The sequence below is a fragment of the Manduca sexta genome, chromosome 3 (assembly GCF_014839805.1).
Source record: "Manduca sexta isolate Smith_Timp_Sample1 chromosome 3, JHU_Msex_v1.0, whole genome shotgun sequence".
Lineage (NCBI taxonomy): Eukaryota > Metazoa > Arthropoda > Insecta > Lepidoptera > Sphingidae > Manduca > Manduca sexta.
This window is the reverse complement of record NC_051117.1, coordinates 6,120,369-6,133,109: the sequence shown is the minus strand read 5'-3', so window position 1 is coordinate 6,133,109 and position 12,741 is coordinate 6,120,369. Positions and strand designations below refer to the sequence as shown.

The 12,741-nt window shown below is 34.1% G+C and overlaps 1 protein-coding gene across 2 annotated transcripts in view; it reads right to left on the bottom strand.

Annotated features, from left to right (window-relative positions):
* LOC115443825 (dihydropyrimidinase) overlaps positions 1–12,741 on the bottom strand; it is a 61,683-nt gene that overhangs the window by 39,485 nt on the left and 9,457 nt on the right. The window contains exon 1 of one of the 2 annotated variants that reach the window (XM_037439028.1): positions 2,247–2,292. The exons of the other annotated variant lie outside the window; for it this stretch is intronic. Coding sequence (XP_037294925.1) covers positions 2,247–2,261 — 15 coding nt within the window. The 5' untranslated portion in view covers positions 2,262–2,292. Of the gene's footprint in view, positions 1–2,246; positions 2,293–12,741 lie in introns of those variants that run through there. 2 annotated transcript variants of the gene reach the window in all.

The following is a 12,741-nucleotide window of genomic DNA, read 5'->3' as shown; positions in this document are numbered from 1 at the left end:
GACTAGAAAAACATGAATGCAATTTAGAAGTATTTTCAAATTAGATTGTAGAATATAGGTGTGCCCGGGTAATCCAATTTATATTAAATAAAACTTAAATATCATATGAAATATGGTGCTAAGTGAGATATATTTAGTAAACATACTAACATATAGTTGTTCTTGCGCTAAATACGAAAGTCACAATCAAATGTTTTTCAAGGATTTTCTCTCAATTTTGAAATCTAAATCCGATATCCCTTAACATAGAAAATGTTTACTCTACTAAAAGCGAAGTCAATTCTCCTATTAAGTTACATGTTGACTTACTGAAGACGAGAGAAGCTTAAAATATGGTCAACTTTGAAAAAGGTTATATAGCGGCATTATGAAATGATCTTGAAACTATTTTTCATTCCGCTTCTATAAAACTTATCAACAATTGCCTCCTACGGAATCATTGGTGAATTATCAATTTCTTTATCAATTGTAACTTAGAGTATTCTGACAATTGTAACAAAAGATTTAATAATACTATTACTGGAAAATCTCGTGTTTGACTGACTGACCAGATGATGACTAACCAGATATAAAAATTTTGTGAAATGTTTCTTGAACAATTCCTTTGGAGAAAGGCTTATTAGAAACAATAACTTTTAAAAATTGGTACAATTAAGCTTCAGTACGTCGAAAATCGGTTTATTTCTAGTCTTTTGCAACTTCTTGACCTATTTGGAATGGCATGAATACGAGACTGAACTCTCAAAAGCCTATTGACCAACACTTGGTATCTAGTCCACGCTGAATCTCTTCAGATTATGACACGTAATACTTATACAAGAATCTTTTTATACGATGTTTTTCTTTCATTATAGATTTCTTGATATTCTTTAAGTTGCTTTCATAGTGCGGTATCAAAATTCATACTCGTATTCAATAAAATGTTTGAGGTACATAAAATTATTTTAATTTTTGATTAGTAGGATATATTTTATATTCGCCCGTATAGCGAACACCGTACATAATGTGCTAAACCCGCCATAGTGGGTCACGTAAGTGTGTCGCGTTCCGGAATCAGCCCTGTGTATATCCGGTTCCAACAGGCCGGCATAATTGTGTCGACTGCCGAGGGATAATCATCTCTCGTCAGTCGACATTTTATTACATCCCACTTCATTTACCATCAGGTGCAGTGGAGTCACTGTGCGGTATTCGTATAAAAAAATATAGTAATACGAACAATTATAACTAATAAACAGTAGATAAAGTCCCTAAAAGATCACCCAAAAGTACTTTAAGATAGTGTTAGATAACTGAATAGATCGTACATACGATTGCAAATATCTCAAGGTAATTGTACTTATTGTGGTGAAGAGCAAACGAGAATAGTTTAAACGAAACTATGGTCTGTATACTAATGCCTTGGTGGTGTAGTTGTACTGCATACGCGATAGGGCAGCGCTCTGAGGTGCTAGGTTCGAATCCCGGGTAGGGCAAAGTGATATTTGAGTTTTCAGCTTAGTATTAGCTTGGAGTCTGGAATTTGTGCCCGATATGGCGATAGGCTCGCCCCCTGTCACATAATTGGACGGAACACACTTGGCGAAAAGTGGTTGCTCTAGTAACGCCTCTGCATATCCCTTCGGGGATAAATGCGTGTTGTTGTGTGTGCAAAAATATGGTATTAATAAAAGAATCAAGATCCTTTAACACATACACAGAAGATTCAAAAGCATCAAAATATCTAAAAATCCAAACCTAACTTCATTAGTACAGAAGCGTAAGTAGTGAGGTTGGATGACACGAAGGCACGACGCATTAAAACTATTATGTTGTACAATGGACAACTGCATACAATACTATTTATATGTGACCTTAGCTATTGTTGACGGACATTTGGAATTGATCGCGATGCGCAAATTTAAACAGGTTTATTAGATAGGTGTGTAAAGTGCCGAGTCAGATGTCAGCGTATTTTGGCATGATTTTAGGTTATTGTTTGGGTTTTTGACGAACATGTAATATTGACTTGAAATATCTGCATAATTATTAAGTCATCATGGTAGACTAAGGCCATTAACCTATCAGTTACAGTGCCCAGCTGTGGACAATGCAACAATATTTTAACGTTATTTATTTATTAAATAGATATAGTTATAATGTATTTTTGAAGGGATGGCAATCTATCTAAAAAACGAGGTCAAAAAATTTCTATAAATATATGAATTGCAAAACCCGTAAGTGAACGATAAAATAAAATAACTCACCGAGGTGTCGGCCATGTCAAACCACTAAAATAATGCGACTGGCGTTAGTACAGAGACCTTATCACCAGGGGTCGAGTGCAAATCAATATCAGTTCATAAAACAACTTTTTGTAATAGGTGATAATTTAAATAATTAAATTTTGCGTGTATTGATATGATTGGGAACTGTGTTTTGATATGTTTAGCAAAATATTTTGGTTAGTTTATTGCGTTTTACAACCTATAGATGGATGTAGCTTGGCTAGTAGTGAGTCCATTACTTTCCACGCACAGTACGAAGTCAGTACAGAATTTTGATTTATAATATTATGTATGGCACTACACTCCTTATTTTAATAAGTCTTCATCATAATACCCAATTAACTAATAATAATAACAATTTACCCAATATATATATAAAAATTATAATCGACGCTTGAAAGGCAATAATATCTAAGCGACAATCAGTAAACTTTTGTTTTAAAAAGAAAATTCATCACAATTAATTTTTACTTTATAAAAATATAGTCCAATGATATTAAAATTTTTCTACAGCTAGAAAACTTGGATCAAACGACACAGAAAAATCTGGCGATTACAAATATTTAGACATATAATATATTTACGGCTTATTTGTCGTTTAGATATTATTGCCTTTTAAGCATCGTAAATAAAAATAGGTATTCGCCTACTACTCAACTAATATACATAGCTTTGATCATTGATTCCTTCTGACCCCACAAAGAATGTCCCCCATGTCGTGACTACACATAATTTTTAGAGATTATGGGGAATAGGTCGGTTAGACTCTTTAAGGCAGCGCTCTATTTGTACAAAGCGCTGGCCGGTAAAAAAATAATTCAAATATTAAAAATAATTGTCAAAGAGAATCAAAAATTGTTTCTTTTTAATACCTATACTTTCTGGAATGTTTACGAACGTTTTATTTAATGTGGGGACTATCTCGCCCCAAAGTTATCACAATCCATGAGAATGAATATCTTCATTCGCATCGCTTTTCAATTTGGACGGTTTCTCAAACCAGAATGATCTGGAAACTAAAGTGATTGTACTTTTATAACAAATGCTACTAACTCCCAGATTCTTATCTCGATTATTACATTAACCGGACGAAACTAACTACTGACCCGAATTAACCTAACCTTACTTATCTACTAAACTAGCTTTGATCCCAGCTTCGCTTGGCCAAACAAAATAATGTAAGGTATTTTAGAAAGATGTATTACATGCAGATAAAATATTATTTCATAATCATAGTGTTTGTGTCTTTACTTCGATACTTAAGCTATTGTAATAATGTTTTGTGCATGATACAAAAAGGACCTATTTATTTATATATTTAATGTATAATAATTTCTACTTAAAATTAAAAACAACGGAGGCTGAGAAGTGGTACATTTGGCGGTTTTATCGCTCGAAGCAATCTCTACTTAGTAAAGGTAAATTTTACTTTTATTCTGTAACTATGTCAAGTACAGTACGAACCATAAAACGATTAGTTTTAAAAGATAGCCACGAAAATATTTGTTTATTTAGGACCATCATCATTACAATATTAAATAAACTTAAATCTACATCTACATATCGACGGCTGAAAGGCAAAAATACTTAAGCGACATTTTTTTGAAAATTTTTAACTAGTTTAAAAAAACATAGATAAAAGTGCTGATTTTAAATATGTATGTGGGATTTGTTCCAAAATAAAATTTCGCTTTTTAAGTTAATTGTATTTTTTAAATTTTTTCTCTTTGACGTCTTCCGTTTTTCAACACTCATCCGTCATTCACGCTTCTCTTCTTTTATCTCGCTCACACACTTTACATTTCATTCCAAGCATCACACTAACGTTCCATTCCCACATGTATGAAGCTTAGTCTCGCAAAAAAATGTCGCTTAAGACAATTAGCCTTTCAACCGACAATATAATTATATTTTCATTACTTCTCTAATAATAGATAGACATAACAAGAGTGATATAAATATTAGCCGTTAAGAAAAGCGAATATAAATTTTTTAAGCGCCATATATCTATCCTAGACTTCATAGTTTATAAATTCGTATTACGTTATTTTTATTTCATAAATTTTACAGGTAAATAAATGCTCCAAAAATCGGGAATTGTCCGTTATCGCAATTCAAACCTTAGTTATATCTTGTTATGGCATATCTAATCCGAGTTTAGACACAAACCGACAATTTCACACGTTTTTGCAATGTTAAATATTTGCCAAGAGTACTCTTTAGTCTAAACAATGAGTTGCCAGATAACCGTAGTTATTGTAAAACAAATGTTGTGTCACAGTTATGCCATATTAGAAATCTAGGTTTAGAAGTTATTGCATCTTTGTTTATTCTTCTTATTGCAAGTAATATTAAACGCAATGAACGAATTTCGATGAAGTTTCGTACACATATAGGCCACATCCCTGGTAAATATCCGCAAAAGTAAGTGTACAGTGCAGTAGTGAAGGCGACACAACATATAGGTAGGTACTTGCATAAATGCGTTCTTCAAATCGTTGTAATATTTAGATTTTACATAAATAACGACAATCATGAACGAGAATCCGGCAGGAATCGGTTTGTATGGAGTATGAACCATTCGCCACTGATGCAGTGAGATTTTTATTCTATTAAAGGTCACAAGCGGAGCTGCCAGATACCCCTAGTCTTTTATTTTCTCTGAATCCATATTTTTTGAAATGATTCCTTCAAATTATACAAATCTTTCTGTATAATTCAAATATCGATAATCCTTTCAAATTAATTACAATTTAACTCTAATTTATTTCAAAATTAATTTCGTCTTATCATCTATAATTTATTATACTTGCATACCATTCTATTAAACTAGATTCAATTTCAGGAAACCGACGATTACTTGCATCTTCTAATTCTGATTCATGTAGGCAACAAACTAACCCAGTTCTGCCTGTTGGTTCAAGATAAGATTATCGGTATGGGGCATGAGACGTGCGTGCGTGTGGCACTTAGATAAATTGATTCCACCGTGGATTTCAATTGGATATCTTCTGATGCCCAGACAGTGTTTATAGTGGATATGTTTTAGATAGTTTTAAGAGTTAAACTACAGAGTTTGAGGCTGCATTACTTAGCTGTCCAGATAGTACTTATAGTGGAAGTTTTGAATAGTTTTAGGATTTAAACTACAGACAGAAAAGTAGCCTTACTTAACAGTAATAGTTTTACAGGCCAACCAGCTAAGGAGTAAATTCTTTTTATGACTTACCAAAGTTATTTTGTATGATCGCATAGTGAAAATATATAATAATAATATCAGCCCTGTAGGCCTTCTTAACTATTGAGAGAGAGTAGGCCTTAGTCCACCACGCTGGCCTAGTGCGGATTGGTAGACTTCACACACGCTTAAAATTCCTATGAACAATTTCTCAGGTATGCAGGTTTCCTCACGATATTTTCCTTCCAGTGAAGGAAACAACAGACAAAAACAGTTTAAAGCAAGTCAAAATTCACAAAAAATACAATAAACACATAATTCTAAAAAAGTCAATGATGTGTGCCCTAAGGTTTTAAACCTGCAGATATTTGTGTCGGCAGTCCGTTCCACACCCAACAAGGCTATCGCCGCTTCTATCGAGTGTGTTTATAATACAAAGGCTTTTTGTCAGAGGGGGGGGGGGGGGGGTATTCTTTCAAGGTTCTGCTAAATAGCCCTTGAAGTATTTCGGTGACCTATTGAAGTGCTATCCATCGTCACTAAGCATATATACCATACTCGAATTAAGGATGTGTAACTGGCATTAGAGATTTAGTTAATGTTTGTTATGAAACAAACGATTTAGTATCGGTTAATGAACTTACAGTTTGGCATTGATTGATGAGTTAAACATCGCCACCGAGACATTTTATACAAAAGATATTACGCGGAAATATCGTACGAGTACAATTTAAAAGGGTAATCGTATTGGCTACTATCGTAGTGCGTCGAGATAATCCTTATAGGAGAATAGGAATAAACATGTTACTTACGACGACATAAAACGGATATTTGCTAGAGAGTTTGAAATCGATGTAAAATTAACCTAAAAAGGACATTACTTTGTCACAAAAAATTACAACCGACACTGTACGGACAGCATCAAAATTAGCTAAACAAATTCAAAACATTTTTGTGCATTTATCATATTTTTTTTTCATTGGAACTAGCTAAAGTCGCTACACGTTTTTCTGCCATAAAAAAAATGTGTAAAATAAAAACGTGTAATTGACTTGACATTATGAATGTGTTCATACATTATTCTTGCATACTGAAGCTTTCTCAAAGCAACCCCCAGTTCATTAACTGCTCAAGAACCCTCAGCAAACCAGCTATAAATCTGAGTCGCATTACTGGCGTCGTCACAGCGGAGCCGCTGAGTCACTGTCTAGCCTTCACAGGGGGATATAACAAGTAGATTTGCAGATGAAGGTGGTTGAGGAAGTCGAATTAGTTATGGCTTTTGTTTAGTTTTTGACCTTGGGTTCGTTAGGGTTAGAAATACAGTCTACGACGATGATTTCCCGGCATTGTATGACCGGAATGTTTTAGTTTAATCTGGTTAATTTTGGCACTTTATTTCAGCAAAGTGAAGTCAATATGTACTACAAGCAGGAGACAATCCACAGTTGCCAGAAATGAGTCGGCCGGTTTTACTATACACTTACATAGATTGACTTCGGAAAGCATCTAGTCCGGATGAAATGGTTGGATTTTTATCTGTAGTCCTTAAGTACAGAACCCCCTTCCACAACTATACACTTTATTAAGAAGAGTCTGGAAGCGTCAGTATTACCCACGCTTTATTAGCGAAGATATGAATACCTACATTTGGACCTAGATTTTGATGTTTGCTACATAAATTTTCGTCTGCACATTGCTAATTAACTTGCTCGGGTATTGTCTGGGGAGAGGTCATTAACATCATGTTGTAGCTATGTAAACATTGACTTACCCGCGGGGTTATTAGAGTCCAAATTTTACTTGGAACTTGACACGAACGTCCGTATAAACTATTTGTTCAAAATCTGAACTAAAATGGCAACCAAAACGTCACTGTTATAACCTATTTATTCACTTGAACAACAAATCATTTTACTTATTTGACTAATATTTTTTATTCCCATCCAGGTTCACACTTAGACTCGAGTTTTTATATTATGAGCGCCACTTCGTAACAACCACAAGTTGTCAATATTGACACCATACTAAATTCATTTTGAATGGATTGCAGTTCAATTCAGTTGAGCACAGTGAATATTCGGAAAGCAAAATCTAGTACGTAGTACATATTATCGATGCTTGGAAAAAGTTTTTTTAATAGAATGGATCAATGAAAATACACTTTTGAAATTAAACTTTGTGAGCTAATATAGGTTTCTTTTAAATCAAAAGAATATGACACTTGGTCTTTCCTACATTTATATGGGCTGACCCGCTTACATACAAATCTACTTCAATTTAAAAACGAATATAATTTCAATTCCTATTCTGTTTCAACCTTTAACCCAATGTCAGTAATAACTTCCATTGATATGTAGTGTTAATTAGAATCACGAAGTTATTTATAGCATGGTTAATTAAAAACTAACCGCGTGTGCCGTGGGCTGTGTAAAGGGGCCACTGCTGTCCACTTGACAGGCTGTCAAGCGATAAAACGACGTCCGGTATCGATTTTCTACAGCAACTGTTCCCTATACGAGGTACAGGTGTTTTATATGTGCTCGACAAAGTGACCCAGTGGTTTGTGGTGACTTTAGAAGCAGTGGGAACTGATGGTAAGCGGAGTGGGATCCAATATAATGTCAACGAGAGATGATTACCCCTCGGCAGTCGACACAATTATGCCGGTCTGTTGTAACCGGATGTCAGGCTGATCCCAGAACGCGATACTCTTACGTGGGTCACTATGGCGGGTTTTAACATCTGGTGGTACGGTGGTCACTTTCTGGGGGGATTTAAAATATATCCTTCCACCAGCAAATGTTTTGTTTAGACAGTTATTGCTTATGGTAACGCGACTGTTATACATCGAAATAAAACTAGTTTTAAGATTTTATATCGGTTTTTTATGTTTTATTTTTTGAAGACTTTTCACCCTTTATGATCACGTTGTGGACTGAGATGTTGGTCGTCCGAAAACTCAGTTAAAATATCTATGTATACATTTAACAATATTATAAATTATATATTTTATTAATTTTAACTGTTGACTATCCAATCTACGCAGAATAAGCTCACAGTGTTTTGAAGTCTGGCAGTCGGTCTTTTAAGTTCCGAATTAATTAATTAAAGAAAAATGTTAAGTCATAAAAACATAGGAAGTCATATCCATATATTTCATTGACAAATAACTATAGTTAATTTCCTTTACAAATAGGGTTGAGTATAGAAAAGACAAATAGCTTCCCATTACTTTTACATTTGAATGAGTTTCCTAATAACCGTGACTAAATGGTTTACTTTAGCTGTTCAGTTAATTTTCTGTTAACCGTTCGCCTTGCTTTGCACGCATAGAAAGCGACATGTACAAATTAAGTGTAACCTTTTCTCATTTTTATATGGTCTAGGTAATAACCTTTCCAAAAAAAAACGATCAAAAATCTAATTTCAACAAATTGAGGTTAGTAACTACTATAAATATTTTTTTATATTTCCTTAAGACTTTTTTAATTTGAAAGAAAATAAAACTATGTTTTGCAAAGCTTATATTTTTTGATTTAGTCATCAGTTTTCATCAGGTAAGTCATTGATCGACGATTTATCCACACTTATTTCTTAAACTAGCTAACTTGCTTATGAGCTATTTCTTCTATAAAAAAAATAAAAAGGTCCACTGTCGCGTTAGCTCTTCTATAAAAAACATATCAACGGTTGAAAGGCTAATTGACTTAAGGTGGTAGCTCAAGGTCCATTTTCATACATTTTGTTTCGGCTTTAAGGCGATACCTCAAGGTCCATTTTCATACATTTTGTTTGGCCTTTAATCTGGGTAACTAAACAAGTATTGGCAAGTAAAGAATTTAAATTCACGTCTAGTTAGTGATTAGTTCTCGCAGTTGAAAGAAAAATGTAAAAATAATTAATAATCATGGATATTTCTGCCTTTAAAATTTCGTCATATTAAATTTTAAAGGCCGAAATATCCATGATTATTAATTATTTTACGTTTTTCTTCAACTGCGAGAACTAATCACTAACTAGACGTAATTTAAATTCTTATTTGTTTACTTAGAGCCGAAACAAAAATGAAAATATATCTAGTAACTAAACAGTATTGGCAAGTAAAGAATTTAAATTCACGTCTAGTTAGTGATTAGTTCTCGCAGTTGAAGAAAAATGTAAAAATAATTAATAATCATGGATATTTCTGCCTTTAAAATTTCGTCATATTAAATTTTAAAGGCCGAAATATCCATGATTATTAATTATTTTACGTTTTTCTTCAACTGCGAGAACTAATCACTAACTAGACGTGAATTTAAATTCACAATACTTGTTTAGTTACCCAGATTAAAGCCGAAACAAAATGTATGAAAATGGACCTTGAGCTACCACCTTAAGCGACATTTTTTTCGAAAAAATTTTACTATGTTAAAAAAAAAACATAGAAGGTTAAAAGGCTTATTGATATACACATTGTTTTTTTTTTAAAAAAAAAAGTGCCTGGATTAAAAAAACAGAAAAAGGTACTGATTATATGTATGATACTTAGTATCTCAAAAAAAAATCGCTTATGTTAATTAGCCTTTCAACCGACGATATGAACAATGACATGACCAAATTTAAATTCATTATGAAATCAGTTAACAAATTAAAGTAGTTAAAATCAGCGTGAAATGAATCGAATCATTCGGACAATAGAACTCAATGGGTTCGTTTACACAGTTTAATTGTAATTAATTGAAGCTATTTAGACCCATTGACCCATGAAAAATGTTTTTTTAAAATACTAGTCAAGAGTTGATCTACGTACGATATATAAAAATCGTAGTTATTAATCGTACAGACATTTACGCCTTTGATCTGCGAAGGGGGAGGGGGGGGGGGAATGGGAGGGGGTTGCAACTAGTGAACCCACTTCCCGCGTATTACATTCCATGATGTGATAGGGGGCCAGCCTGTCGCCGTATAGGGCAGATATTCCAGACTGCGTGCTGATACTGAGAAGAAAACCCCAATATCTCCTTACCCGATCTGGGAATCGAGTCCGTGACCTCAGCACTGCGCTCGTACGTACAGTGAAACAACTACCACCAAGGCAGTCAAAAAGTCAATTTGTTGAAGGTAATGTTCAAATGTTTTTGACTTGTTTTTATACGAATAGAAAGTAACCTTAAATACATTTCCAATGACAGAATCTTACACGATTTATGAAATATAAATTTTCCGCGGTTTAGCCACTTTTATTCATAGATGCTCCGCTCCTATTTTTTATAACGTGATGTTATTTAGCCTATAGCCTTCCTCAATAAATGGGCTTTCCAACACTAAGAGAATTTTGCAATTCGGACCAGTAGTTCCTGAAATAAGTGCGTTCAAAGAAATAAACAAACTCTTTACATTTATATCGACGGTTGAAAGGCTAATTAACTTAAGCGACATTACTTTGCGATACTAAGTTTCATACATATTTAAAAACAGCACCTTTTTCTATTTTATTTTAAACTAGTTAATTTTTTGACTGCCTCGGTGGCGTAGTTGTATCGCATGCGCGGTACAACAGCGCTCTGAGGTCCTGGGTTCGAATCCCGGGTCGGGCAAAGTGAGTTTTGGGTTTTTCTGCTCAGTATCAGCCCGAAGTCTGGAATTTGTGCCCGATATGGCGATAGGCTCGCCTCCTATCACATCATGAGACGGAACACACTCGGCGAAAAGTGGGTGCCCTAGTTGCGCCTCTGCATACCCCTTCGGGGATAAATGCGTGATATTATGTATGTATGTAATTTTTTCGAAAAAATGTCGCTTAAGTCAATTAGCCTTTCAACTGTCTATATAATAAGTATACATTATTAGATACAAAAATATATCTACCATTCGAAACAAAAATAAAAAACCGTCAACCGCCATTCGAAGCAGAAATGCTAAACAGTTTTCCATAAATCATGTGTTCCATACTTTCTACAAAATGAATGCCGCATTTAAAATAAAATTTTACGCCTCCATAAATCATTGTTTACGAACCCTTCTGCGGATATGGGGAGGTCCCCCATGTCCATGGGAAATAAGAATAGATTGTAACGGAGTGAAATGTGCCGTACAAAGTAACTTGTGGTTGCTTGGACGGACGTACGCTTTCGTTTTAATGTTACTCGTACGTTGACGTGGTTTGTATTAAATGAAGTATACCTATTAATGATGGCAGTTAATACTATCTAGAATTAATTTCACTAGCATGCTAATTTTCATGTGTTAGCATGCTAAATAACCATCCTAATTGCGAATATGACGTATGAATTAAAATTGTGTGAATTTTGATTTTAGAATTATATTCACAAATTCAAATGCACAATGAAAATATAATATTGTGAAGCGCGCTAACACACCAAATAATTAGCATTTCACGAAATTTAGCACCAATACTTAATTTGTGAAATGCTAAACGTGGTTTAGCATGCTTAAAATGATAATTAATCCAACTGTAATACCTATTATATTATGGAACTTATTATGGAATATAAATTATATTCAGTGATAATATTATTTGAAGAAACATAATTGAAATGCACGTAAATCAAAACCCTTATTAATATACTCAAAAAAATGGGGGAATTAATAAATTGTTTACAATATCTACTTCCAAAATATAAGAAATATTGGTAGTTCAAAATTATTAAAAAGAGCTAAAATTGTATTTCTTTAAGTTTTTTTTTTAAATAGATGGCGCAGCCGTCGCTCTGATGGCGCTATTAATCGCATTGCATTTTAGAGACGTGTAGCAGGAAAGGCTTTCCACGCGGTTGCAGCTGCAACCAACACCTATTCATATATAATTACTGAAGAGTATGTTGTAACTATTGGAATATAATGGTCATGTAATTCTGATAAAGAAATGTGGAAGGTGAAGGAAAAAGATGAGTCAATGAACTCCAACTACAGCCAATTTAACTAGTTGCAGTATTTGCCAAAAGTGCCGCATAGCAACTCCAATGAATAATTCAAAGTTCCTTTACAAGTTGGCAAGCGTTTTTATTTTTTGGCAGTCTGGAAACTTGGCTTTTTATTGCTTGTTTCTCAGATTGCAGTAACAAAGGTTAATTAGTCAGTATCTTTAGATTTCTGCCGTTTGCTGGTGGTAGGATATATTGTATATCCGTCCGAATAGCGACCAGTGTACACAAGGTGTTAAAACCCGCCACAGTGGCCTACGTCAATGTGTCGCGTTCCGGGATCAGCCTGCGTATATTCGGTTCCAACAGGCCGGCATAATTGTGTCGACTGTCGAGGGGTAATCATCACTCGTCAATCGACATCAAC